The 13,835-nt window shown below is 40.5% G+C and overlaps 2 protein-coding genes across 4 annotated transcripts in view; one reads left to right on the top strand and one right to left on the bottom strand.

Moving 5' to 3' along the window:
• Positions 1-8,383, top strand: part of LOC117296547 (U3 small nucleolar RNA-associated protein 14 homolog A-like) — a 47,431-nt gene extending 39,048 nt beyond the window's left edge. For all 3 annotated transcript variants that reach the window (XM_033779526.1, XM_033779527.1, XM_033779525.1), the window contains exons 11-13: positions 1,455-2,179; positions 5,206-5,311; positions 6,376-8,383. In XM_033779526.1, coding sequence (XP_033635417.1) covers positions 1,455-2,179; positions 5,206-5,311; positions 6,376-6,633 — 1,089 coding nt within the window. In that variant the 3' untranslated portion in view covers positions 6,634-8,383. The remainder of the gene's footprint in view (positions 1-1,454; positions 2,180-5,205; positions 5,312-6,375) is intronic.
• An 87-nt stretch (positions 8,384-8,470) lies between these two features.
• Positions 8,471-11,764, bottom strand: LOC117296548. Its single transcript, XM_033779529.1, has 2 exons — positions 10,468-11,764; positions 8,471-9,739 (listed from the first exon to the last, which is right to left on the bottom strand). Exon 1 carries the CDS (start codon positions 11,736-11,738, stop codon positions 10,653-10,655), a length of 1,086 nt encoding a protein of 361 aa, XP_033635420.1. The 5' UTR covers positions 11,739-11,764; the 3' UTR covers positions 8,471-9,739; positions 10,468-10,652.
• Positions 11,765-13,835: the final 2,071 nt, after the last annotated feature.

Here is a 13,835-nt window from a genome sequence, read left to right as displayed (position 1 = left end):
CCTAGTGTATCTGTGCTAATACTCAATGAGACCCAAGGAGACATCATTTATAATGCTCTTCTGCCTAGTGTATCTGTGGTCATACTCAATGAGACCCAAGGAGACATCATTTATAATGCTCTTCTGCCTAGTGTAACTGTGGTCATACTCAATGAGACCCAAGGAGACATCATTTATAATGCTCTTCTGCCTAGTGTATCTGTGGTCATACTCAATGAGACCCAAGGAGACATCATTTATAATGCTCTTCTGCCTAGTGTATCTGTGGTCATACTCAATGAGACCCAAGGAGACATCATTTATAATGCTCTTCTGCCTAGTGTGTCTGTGGTCATACTCAATGGGACCCAAGGAGACAACATTTATAATGCTCTTCTGCCTAGTGTGTCTGTGGTCATACTCAATGAGACCCAAGGAGACATCATTTATAATGCTCTTCTGCCTAGTGTATCTGTGGTCATACTCAATGGGACCCAAGGAGAATTCATTTATAATACTCTTCTGCCTAGTGTGTCTGTGGTCATACTCAATGAGACCCAAGGAGACATCATTTATAATGCTCTTCTGCCTAGTGTATCTGTGGTCATACTCAATGAGACCCAAGGAGACATCATTTATAATGCTCTTCTGCCTAGTGTGTCTGTGGTCATACTCAATGAGACCCAAGGAGACATCATTTATAATGCTCTTCTGCCTAGTGTATCTGTGGTCATACTCAATGAGACCCAAGGAGACATCATTTATAATGCTCTTCTGCCTAGTGTATCTGTGGTCATACTCAATGGGATATGGTCACCTTAATTTATTGAAAAAGATAAGAAAAGGACGTTTGATAACACAAATGCTGCAAGACCAATCCAAACACCAAGTTTGGTGTTGAAATGCGGAGGGCTTTGACAACAGTTTTTTTTTTTTTTTGGCCATAATGACCTTGACAGTTTTGCCTGACGGAGCTCAACACGATTGGGCTTCTGAGGGATCCCAAGACCTACACAAATGTATCCAAAACGAAAAAAGTTTCCCATTGTTTGGGCTTTACACATACATGTACATGTACATGTACATGTACATGTACATGTACACCTTGTTGTGAACAAATTTGCAGGCATATGATATAACTCAGGTCGAATCAAACCCATGACCTTTGCCATTCTACATGTAGAACAGATTTCCACCAAAATTACCGGGTAGCTAGAGGCAGCTCAAATCCTACATGGGTGTATGTTCAAGCTGTGGGTACCGCAACAATTAAAGAGATTTTAAATTTGCATTGTGGTTAAAGAATATTGTTCGATTTTACCCATACACTTACGTGTGTAAACTTCAAGATTGGGGGTGTCAATAATTAAAAACAAATTGTTACCAGTACGCAACCTGCACACACCCCCCCCCCTCTCAAATGAAGTGCAAAGCAAGTACTCAAGTTATAAGTTGAATCTTCTTTGTTTAAACAGGCAAGGAAGCTTCTAGCTGAGCAGTTGGAAAAAAGCCACGAGCTTACTAAGAAGCAAAGCCAGGTGACTGCTGATGAAGATGAGACAGATGATCTTGCTGATGAGCCTAGTGATGCTACACCTCAGGTGTCATTGACTGATATTAATAATCCTTGGTTCATGGCAAGTGTCAATAACAAAGATAACGATTCTATGGATCAAGAAGATTTAATATCTCTCCAGCCTGTTAGCAGTCATGTGCAAGAATCACATAACACTACAATTCAAGATGTAATGAACGACGGCTTTGAAGCAGATGATATATCTTGTGACTTGACTGAGATTATTGTGAAAGACAAGAAGGAGACTGAGGGGATTGGTTTTGAATCACTTGATGAGATACAGACCCATTTCTCACCACTCACTAGACGGGATAAATCTACTCCAAACTCTAGGGACAAAAACAGTACTAGAACCTTGTCCTTAATGTTAGCAACAAAACCTAACACCATACAGGGAGCTGTGCCTCAACTAGTTGTTGAGGAAGAGCAGGCAATGAATGCAGCAAATCAACATCTGCTGAATATACAAGAGGCATTTGCGGAGGATGACATTGTACAGATTTTTCAAGATGAGAAGCAGGAGCATGTTGATCGAGACAAGCCCAAAGATGTCAGTCTCGTCTTACCAGGCTGGGGGGCATGGGGTGGTGCTGGTGTCAAATTAGGCAGACCCAAACATAACAGGTATGGCAAGGGTTGCACATTAATCATTTTAAAAAGAATTATGTTTAAATGAAGCCTTTGTTTATTATATAGATGTGATTAAACTCTTACACTCAGCAGTGTTTGATACCTAATGCTCATTTAAGGTAAGAAATGGTGCAGGCAAGAAATTTGTCTGAGATGAATTATGAAGTCAGAAGTGATGTAGCTTCACATGAAGTCCTGAATGTTGATGTGTTTGCTCTCACAACTTGCCAGTTGTTTGGGTAGCAAATTAATAACATGATTTGGTCATCACAAAAATATAACAAGCAATGATTACTCTGTGGAAATTCCAAAGTGTTCAATGAGGAGATACCGTTTTAAAATAAGGGAATAAAAGTGCAGCGACGAGTTCTTTCACGGCTGTTTAAAACAGGCAGGGTCGTTGCCGTGTGCCTTTATCACACGGCCGCGGCTCTTTAAAACTTATCCTTTTCCGACGTGCTTGAGCTGTGTATGTACATGTACGACGTACATGGACGTTTATGGAAGTGTCGTGGCCGAGCGGTTAAGAGCACCGAATTCAAACTCTGGTGTTTCTGATCAGCAGAGTGTGGGTTCGAATCCCCAGCCGTGACACTGTGTCCTTGAGCAAGACACTTAACCATTGCTTCGTCCTTCGGATGGGACGTAAAGCCGTTGGTCCCATGTGTTGTGTAACGCATGTAAAAGAACCCAGTGCACTTATCGAAAAGAGAAGGGGTTCGCCCCGGTGTTCCTGGTTGAGGCTGCTTAATGCGCCGTAGCACCTTGTAAACCCTTATAAGGTGCTAAATAATTGGGTCTCAGAATTAATCACTGCAAATAACCTATCTTTCTGAAAGTTTGTATATACTCAGCGCCTTGAGTACCTTGTTTGGTAGATACGTGCGCTATATAAGACTTCGATATTATTATTATTACATGTATGTGTGTTGCATTGTTATGTCTGAGACGCCTATTTCCGACAGTTTCCGGTTACGCTCGTGCGCCTATAGTCCTGGTGCAACACGTTCTCGTTTTCCTTTCACATGTAACAAGAAACGTCTTGCACCAAGACTAGCCCGGAGTATCTGCTCACAACCGGTTATAAACACCCCCACGTGACGCGCTCTCCACCAATAGGAATAGCGAAACTGAGGTATTTAAGAATGAATTATAACAGCTGACTTTCCTGTCAAACAAAACCTTTGATTTTATACCAACATTTTATAAACCAAAAATATAAAAAAGGGTTGGTAAAGGTTAAGGAATATAAGAACCATACGGGCAATTCCATCAGTCGCATCACACTTTTCGTTTTCATTTCTTGATCTTGGTGCTAGTAGTAGCTCTATGTGAGATATTCTCTCCACTAAGTTTATAGACTGATTTGTACTTGACACCAAAGGCTTTGAAGTGATGACATTAGAAATATTGTGGGCTTTGTGCTCTGGATGTTATAACGTTGTAAAAAGGGGTTAGTCGCATTACACAAAAAGGACATGGTAAAAAATACACTAGCACGATTCAAAAGTCTCCTTTAACTAAAAAACAAAAGTTAACGAAAGTTTACTACATGTTAGACACAACTCTTATACTTGTGTATCCAACAGAATAATAATATCAAAGTCTTATATACATGTAGCGCACGTATTTACCAAACAAGGTGCTCAAGGCTCTGAGTATATACAAACTTTCAGAAAGATAGGTTATTGCAGTAATGAATTCTGAGACCCAGTTACATGTATGTAGCACCTTATGTTATAAACAAGGTGCTACGGTGCATACAGCAGCCACAGCCAGGAACACTGGGGTGAACCCCGGCTCTTTTCGATAAGTGCACTGGGTTCTTATACACGCGTTACACAACACATGGGACCAACGGCTTTACGGCCCATCCGAAGGATGAAGCAATGGTTAAGTGTCTTGCTTAAGGACACAAGTGCCACGGCTGGGGATTCGAACCCACACTGCTGATCAGAAACACCAGAGTTTGAATTCGGTGCTCTTAACCGCTCAGCCACGACACTTCCATATATCCTTATAAATGGTCAGCAACTTGAACTTATTAGGTATACATGGTAAAACCATGGTCAGTCGCATTATGGTTAGTCGCATTACAGTTTTTCCAGTCAATTTAACCAAGCCTACATGTACATGTATGTATTAACATGGAGCCCAAGCTGAGTTATTGTTTGGCAAAATTGTGTTCATACCTTGTCAACAACTTAAATAATTTGATTTTATGTTAGCTACATGTAAAGCCTCTAAGTGGAAAGAAAGTTGTGACAAAAATGTTATTTGTTGGTGTCGTGTTCATGTTTTCTTGGAATTGGCCATATAGTTCAATAAAGAGAGCTCACTGATTTTGAAAGTTTTGTCAGAAGCTATCCTGAAATACAGTGAAGAAATACCAATTTAAATTCTGAAATCATTTGCTCACTTCAGTTGCATCCAATAATCTACATTTACATTTGCAGGGACATTATAAATGTACACACACATTTCCAAAGCAACATCAGCCGTTTTGCATAGTTTTCAGTGAATTACATGTATGATTTGACAACATAATTATTGTTTGATAATTTTGAGAGCTAGTGGATTTCGATTTATGTACCTTAAAGGGAAGGTACACGTTTGGTAATTACTCAAAACAAATATTAACTTAAAAACTGACTTGGTAACGAGCATTGGAGAGCTGTTGATAGTAGGCCCTATAAAACATTGTGAGAAACAGCTCCCTCTGAAGTAGCATAGATTTTGAGAAAGAGGTAGTTTCTCACTAAAATAATAAAAGACTTCTAGCTAGAAGTCTTTTATCCTATCTGAAAGCACACGAATTCGTCCAACAAGGGTGTTCTTTTCTTTCATCATTTTCTCGCAACTTTGATGACCGATTGAGCCCAAATTTTCACAGGCTTGTTATTTTATGCACATGATGGGATACACCAAGTGAGAAGACTGGTTTTTGACAATTACCAAATGTGTACCTTCCCTTTAACAAACAACCATTATTATTAATCCTTTGAATTTGTTTTCTTTAGGTTTCTTGCTAAGGCAAAGACTACCAAACTACAAAGCCGCCGTGATGATCACTTACATCATGTTGTTGTAAATGAGAAAAGAGATAAAAAAGTAGCTGTACATCAGGTAAATCCAAAGTGTTTTTTGTGTGATGTACACATGTATGTACACATGGTACAAAAGATTGGCATCACCCTTGACCCAAGACATGTTTTTTCAAAACATGGGAGTCAATTCCAAGGAGCACCAAAGCCAGGGTGTTTGATGTGTTTAATGTGTACATTTTATTGTCAATGTATATGTAATGTTCCAAAGACAATTTTAGAACATGAAAGTGTTGGCGCTCTACCAACTGAGCTATCCACATTGTAGTAGCCCCATATTGGTGGTCTTCTTATTCTTTTAATATTTATGAATGGGGGGTGCTAGTCAGAAGCCATTCAACCTGTAACTGCTGTGTAGCCAGGGATTACACCCAAGTTTACAGCATGCGAAGCACCAGCCAAGGGATCACCTTAATGGGATGCAACTTTGTTTTAAGTATTAAGTACTACAAGGGAAACTGATAACCTGAGATTTGAATTGTAAAATTCAGATGGAAAAAAGCGATCTTTTAATATCGATGATTCCGGAAAGCAGATATCATATCCAATGTTTATTACACGTGTTTTTATTTTGGTCCAACATACATGTACGTACAGGTACATGTACATGTAATTTCTACTAAAGTTTATTACAGAACCGTGATACTATTTATGTTGTCAAAATACATGACACAATTGTAAACAGCATTAATACCAGCTGAAGATGCACGACATTTTGTAAGATTGTGTTGATTTCACATTAACAACCATGCCATCTTTTTGACTTTGTGGGTATACACATTGTTGCAATCTGTTCAATGTTCAGTCTGCATTCTGATAACGACCCAGCAACTGTAAACAGTTCAAATAAGTCTTATATAGCGCACGTATCTACCAAACAAGGTGCTGAGTATATACAAAATTGATTTGCTGATTTGCACATCTTTAAGAGGCACAAAATAGTTTAAATTATTTGTCAAGTATATTACTTGTACCTTGCTTTAATACTGTTTTTCTGCAATGTATAAAGACAACTTTCTAAGTTACTATTCAAGGTGCGTTATTGCAGTTAAATGTTATGATGCTGCTTTGATTTATTTTGTTCAGGTGAACCAGTTGCCATTTCCCTTCAATAGTCCTGAACAGTTTCAGAGTAGTGTAAGAGCACCAATTGGTAGTACTTGGAACACACCATCAACTGTGAAACAGCTTACTGCCCCAAAGGTTACAACCAAGGTGGGAACAGTCATTCAACCTATCACAGCTGTGGAAACATTCAAGAAGAAAGGAAAGCGCAAGGGGGAGAATCTTCAACGAGTGTCAACAGATCTTCCTCTAAACATTCAAAAAGTGTCAAAGAGATAGAAATAAGTGAGAATGAATTGAGAGGACATAAATGGCAAGAGATGTGAGATTAGAACAAAACAGGCATGACGGGACTAAGCATTGTTTCTATTTGGCAGCACAGACTGTATACTCCCTTACTCCGGTAAGCAATTTATTTGGCTTTTAACATAGCAAACAAATTTGTTTAAACGTACACCTATTTCACAAGCTTAAGCATGTAAACAAACTGCGCATGCAAGATTTTAGATCGTTTGCTTAAGCAAAAAAGAAGAAGGTAGGCCCCCGACTGACAAAATGGCGGGCGATATAAATGCAGAGTGGCGATAAAAATCACTCGATAAAAATCAATCATCACCTCTCCCTGATATGTACAAATTGTAATGGTTCAAAGCGCCCCTTGTAAGGTTAACACACTAACTTGAGATTAAATAAGAAGACAATACATTGTACAACATTTCTGAAGCATTTTAGACACTTGTTTAATATCGCTACACATACCATACAAACACACGTAAATTACACACTGCTGCGCCGTCACACCGACAATGTATTGCAATGATGTTGCACTGCAGGGCCCAATTTCATAGGGCTGTTTAACGGTAAGCAAATTTGTTTGCTTAACGTAGAAAGAAAAATTGCTCAAGCGTAAACCTATTTCACGAGCGGTTGCTAGCTTAAGCACTTAAACAAACTGCGCGCGCAACATTTTAGATCGCTTGCTTAGCAAAAAAGAAGAAGGTGCTGACAAAATGAAGGGCGAAATTAATGCAGAGTGGCAATTAAAAAGTCATCATCTTCTGTGTCTGATTTGTATTATACTCAGACACATTACAGACTAAACAATAACAAAAGTAGTTTGATTTCGGCCACAGCTTAAAAGCCGAATTTATTCACACACCAAATTGTGAAATGTTCCCCTAAGTAGATTAGTAGTAGGTTATGAGCCGGACACCAGACACAGGGCAAACCGGCTAAACAGACACACATCAAATATGGACACCATGTCCAACCAAACACAAATGAACTTACCGAGTCCAATGGACTATACCAAGTCCATCCTAGTGGCCAACCAAAGGGGCACCATATGCCCTACCAACATTTAAACAATATGGACTCATTTGTCCATACCCACATAAAACACTGTACCACTACAACAAACATGACACCCCGGGACCAACGAGCACACCCGGAAGAGTTACAGGTCACTACCGGACGTCCGCAGTTGAACACACAAACCCACATTGCCTTGTTAGTACAAAATAACAAACCGTTGTACATGAACAAACAAAAAGTATCAACTTAAATATGAACCTAACTAAATACTTGTAATTATTCCCCAAAGCGGAAAGACTGTAGCCCCAACGAAAACCGAAGGGCACATAAAAAGTAACTAAAGTACTTATTGTTTTAAGTTACAATTCGTCCCCCTTATTAAAGTTGGAACGCACAAGAGGAAACACACATATAACCCCAACGATACGGAGAGGCACTAATCTAACATTACATAAATTAAATGGTGTAATTTAATTCTAAAATTAAACGAATAGAATGAAGTTTAATTGGAATTCTACCGGGTCTATCACCGACACTGAAGGACTTACATTAGATTACATTTTCCACCGGAGTATTTAGTCACAGTTGAGAGAACATGAAAAGATGTTCCTGGTATAAATGCCCCACCACGCCCAGTGCACCCCAATACATTTTTCACCAAGGAACATAGTGCCCGGCGAAAAGGGGAGGGTCAACTAATTGAAGTTGCAACCTAATGTGGAGGGAATTAATGTAAGTCCTTCAGTGTCGGTGATACATAGACTCGGTAGAATTCCAATTAAACTTCATTCTATTCGTTTAATTTTAGAATTCTACCTCGTCATCACCTCCACTTCGGACTTACATGAGATTTTAGAGCACAGAGACGAGCAACATGCAATACAAGACATGATTGTGTATATGACTCGATGGTTTACATTTGTACCACAGTTTAATAGATGAGCTATAACTCTGAGCTCTTTAGGTTGTTAACATGAAATAAGCAAGAACAAATTGTGCATTAACATAACAAAATTCGTCAGCATTTCTTAATTAAGGAAATAACCAACCTACTTGGTTGTACCAGCCAAAACTGCATTTGCAAAGCTGTGATTCGTTTGCTCTACCGGTTTGTTATAGAATTTAGCAAAAGTACTACTTCTTGCCCAATGGGCAGTGCTTAAAATAACGTTCAGTGGTACTCCATTTTGAAAGGCCGCACTGCAGGCAGCAGATCGAGTACTGTGTGCTTTGAACTTGGCTGTGTCAATGCCAGCCTCATGCAAAGTGTTCTTGATCCAGCGAGATATTGTCTCTGACCTTACTTGTTTGTGGGGTGATGCATAGCTTACAAACAAACACCGTTGCGTACCCCTTAGGGGTTTCGTCTTAATTAGATACTGTTTAGCGTCGCCATGACACAAAGTTGGTCATCATGAGTGTACTTGGGTAGCACCAAACTAACAGGCGGTTTGCCAATCTTGCTGGTTTTCGTCAACTTAGATATAACAAAGATAATTTTTGTAGCTGTAACTTCAGCGTCGTCTAAGTTCAGTAACGATAAAGTTTGACACCTTTGTCCTGAAATTAAAGCAACAAGCATAACTAGCTTCATAGTGAGTTCTTTAAGAACAACTTATTAGACGGACCCAAATTTTTTAGGTATTGTAACACAGTATTAACGTCCCATGTACAAGTATATCTTGGCATTGCAGGTCTCATGTTGAACACACCTGTCATGAACCTTCTTATCAGCGGGAGGGCTCCAATTGGTGTTCCATCTATAGGGGCTAGTATCGCTGACAATGCACTACGTAGTGTGTTCAGAGTGCTGTAACTACTACCTTTGTCAAATTCCTCTGTTAATCAGTCTAGAATCACCGCTACAGTCGCTCGAAGTGGATCACTCTTTGTTCGAGCACAGAACAGAACCCATTTTTGGATCGCTGATCGGTAAGATTTCTTAGTTGAAGTCCGCCAGGATGAGATAATAATGTCGGCAGCGTGCTGCGAAATTCCCTGGCTCTGTAGGTTTTCCCTGACAAATGGCATGCCATCAGTTGCAGCCGATCTCGCAATGGGTGTAGTCTACCTGAGGAAGGGAGTGAGAGTAAATTAGCTCTTTTTGGCAAAATAATTGGTTTGTTCACCAACAGTTTAAGCATCTTAGGAAACCATGCTTGTGTATGCCAAAGTGGAGCAACAAGTATGGCTGTTGACTCCTCATATTCAATCTTTGTCAATACTTTCCCAATAAGACAGAATGGGGGAAACGCATAGATTTTATAGTTTGACCAGTCTAGCGTAAACGCATCATTGAAGATTGCATTGGGATCAGGTTTCCACGATACGTAAGGTTGTATCTGCATCTTAGGAAACCATGCTTGTGTATGCCAAAGTGGAGCAACAAGTATGGCTGTTGACTCCTCATATTCAATCTTTGTCAATACTTTCCCAATAAGACAGAATGGGGGAAACGCATAGATTTTATAGTTTGACCAGTCTAGCGTAAACGCATCATTGAAGATTGCATTGGGATCAGGTTTCCACGATACGTAAGGTTGTATCTGATGGTTCAATCTTGACGCAAACATGTCAATATTTGGTGTCATAAAGATATCGATAATCTTCTGGGTGTAACTTCCATTCGATATCTTCATGGAAGTGACGTGATGCAAAATCAGTACTCACATTTTCAATACCCGGCAGGAATGAAACGGACAGCCATACCCACTTATCTGAAGTTACTTCGTGCCATTTTGTAACAAATTGTGCTAATCTACCTGCAATTTTGCTAGATTTAATGCATGTTGTACTTACCATTGTGGTTGTACTTGTAGGGACATGCGGGCTTACTTTGCCATCTCCACATCCTGCCGTGGCTTGGCATTCCACCGAGTGTCTCGGTGTCTGTTTTGGCGCTGGTAGTTTAAATGACCACCTCCTCTGAATTGGCTGGTGGTGTAAGTCGAGTTACCCCTGTGGCTGTGATGCATGGCTCGTTTTCAATCATGTTTGTCGTTTCCTCTGAAAGTCGACCAGCCAACTTTGTTGCCAATTTTGTTGGTCTGCTGTATGTCCTTGCACTGTTGGGGCAAATCGTCACCAAATAAAAACCCTGTTACGGGCACATGTGGCGAGCACAGACCGGAAAATGGCTTAATCAAATCCCGTCTTCGCACATTCAGTTCCTGGTTGGCATGTCCAATAATGGCCACCGCATCTAATAGCTTAGTGATTTCACTCTTGAAATCAGGAATTCCCTGAGTGGCAGCGGGACTGGACATCAGTGAGTTTATTACCCCAACTACGGGTATAATTCCTTTAAGAAGTGCCTGTTGCACTTTCTGGAATTTTATGTCCTGAGAGCGGGTCTTCGGCTTAAGTGAGCTCCATATCTCGGGGTTAACCCGTTTGCACTCCAAATTTTTGACGTTGGTCGGTCTTTGGATAGCTTTCAGCTTTTCCACGGCCTTGTCCTCCGGCAATTTGTGGCGGACCATTTTATCCACTATCTTAGCCAATTTATCATTGACTGCATCGGCGGTCGGTGCGTCCTCCGCATATAGTTGTTCAAAATTGTCCAACAACTGATCGTCATGGCATGATGTTTTCGGCCCCTGCTGACTCTCTTGTGGGAGCTCGTCTATGGCCTTTGAGGCACTCTCTGTATCGGATTCTGAATCCGATGATAGTCTAGGCCGCTTGGCGGGTCGACTAAGTATCACAGTCTGCATGTTTTCGATGGCTTCGGCCATACATGCAAGCTTCCCTGAAACATCCGCAAATTCTTGCCGGGAAACCGTGTCTGATGACGGGACCAATGAGCACTTAGGCTTTCGGCCTTTAACTTTCAGCTTGCTCAAAGTTCCGCCGATTGATGAATTTTCACCTTGTCCCAGACCCGGGTCTTCCTGGGTATCAATTGCACCCGAAGGGCCAGCCATCAACTCAAGGAAATCTGGTTCGTCGCAGCTGTCCATGGTGCAAAGTGCCAACATATACCCGTAATTGTACGAAGTATAGAATTCGATGTACGCATACTCCGGCACAGAAAAATGTATTGGGGTGCACTGGGCGTGGTGTGGCATTTATACCAGGAACATCTTTTCATGTTCTCTCAACTGTGACTAAATACTCCGGTGGAAAATGTAATCTAATGTAAGTCCGAAGTGGAGGTGACGACGAGGTAGAAAATGACATACGGTCATAAACATTTGCATTTTTTCAATTTGGCACGAACAATGGTACAGGTGTAAAATTAGCGCTTGGAATTACCATTGTTCATGAAATCGCCAAAATCATTTAAGAATAATATTACCTGTACCTACTAAAAGTTAAACTGCTGATATAATGAAGCAATAAAACCTGTTGCATATTACGACATAACCTTAGATCACCAACTAAACCTGTCATGTTTCGACCAAAAATGCAATACTAGTTCCAATGCCGCCCTATTTGTGAAATATCTCCTCAACAGTGAGAAAAAACACACTACAACAAAATGACTTAAATCTTATGGCAACCTTAAATTTTCCTTACCTTACACACATTTAATTACCGTGTTGCCAAACCATAAACTTGCCACCTCTTGCTAAACATACATGTACTTGCTCCTTTAACTATATGTACCATTACATATTACTATACAGCAAGCCCCAAATTGTCAACCAAAGCACCTCAACAACAAGCAACAAACAAACATTGAGCTGCAAGTGAAGAACCAATCGTGATAGTAGCCGGATACGCTAACTCAAAACCCTGTGGGAAAATGAGACCGTATGTTGGCCCCGGGCTTGCTATCTCATGCCAACCTAATGATTGGAATCACCACAAAAAGCAACCCAAGTACCACCATGGACAACAGACACACATACAGACAATAATATAACATGTTTTTTACCTAATGTACCATTGTGAAAACACAGAAATTGCCTGAGCACCGAGTGCATTAGGCCTACCAAATCCAAACTTGTTAACACCCAAGGTGGACTGTAGGGGAAGGAGGTGGGTTATAAAGTTACTCCAAAATTATGCTGTGACAAAGTGACAATAATTATGCTCCCGCCAAACTTTCAGCCACTCAATTGCAAGACCAATCCTAATTGGTCAACCATGTAAACCAAACCAGCACAAACTTATGTAAGCCATGCTTCCATTGGTTGCTGAATACCCATCACTACCATTCATAATACCACACACATGATATGCCATCGTGTTAATGCAAGCCATAGGGAAAAAACCTAGACTGGAAAACAAGTCTCGCCATGACTCATGAGAGCTAACACCAACAGGGAGCAATATGCAGAGTATAAATAATTTTATCGCTTACGCGATAAAATGAATTATTTGCAATGGTTCAAAGCGCCCCTTAGAAAGGTTTACACACTAACTTGAGAGTAAACAAGAAGAAGATACATTGTACAACATTTCTGAAGCATTTTAGACACTGGTAAACTTCACTACACCTACACTATGTACCATACAAACACACGTAAAATACACACCGCTGCGCCACCACACAATGTAAAATACACACCGCTGCGCCACCACACAATGTAAAATACACACCGCTGCGCCACCACACAATGTAAAATACATTGTACAACATTTCTGAAGCATTTTAGACACTGGTAAACTTCACTACACCTACACTATGTACCATACAAACACACGTAAAATACACACCGCTGCGCCACCACACAATGTAAAATACACACCGCTGCGCCACCACACAATGTAAAATACACACCGCTGCGCCACCACACAATGTAAAATACACACCGCTGCGCCACCACACAATGTAAAATACACACCGCTGCGCCACCACACAATGTAAAATACACATCGCTGCGCCACCACACAATGTAAAATACACACCACTGCGCCACCACACAACGTATTGCAATGATGTTGCACTATGTGCTGTGCACACGGTGCTTAAGCAAAAATAGAGGCTTTAAGGACCCCTTTTTGTTTGCTTACCGTTAAAGCAAAAAAAACTTGCTCAAGCAAGGCTATGAAATGAAAAAAATTGCTAGGTGCGCCCAGTAAGCACTAAACCGACCGTTTAGCAGCTCTATGAAATTGGGCCCAGGGGAAAAACTGGGAAGCACTCCGAGACTCTTTCCGGGTGTATAAAGCACTGTATAAAAAACCACTATTATTATTGTTATTAATTTTTCATC

The sequence above is a fragment of the Asterias rubens genome, chromosome 11 (genome assembly GCF_902459465.1).
Source record: "Asterias rubens chromosome 11, eAstRub1.3, whole genome shotgun sequence".
NCBI lineage: Eukaryota > Metazoa > Echinodermata > Asteroidea > Forcipulatida > Asteriidae > Asterias > Asterias rubens.
Note: the sequence above shows the minus strand (reverse complement) of the source record. Positions and strands in the feature narration are given on the sequence as shown.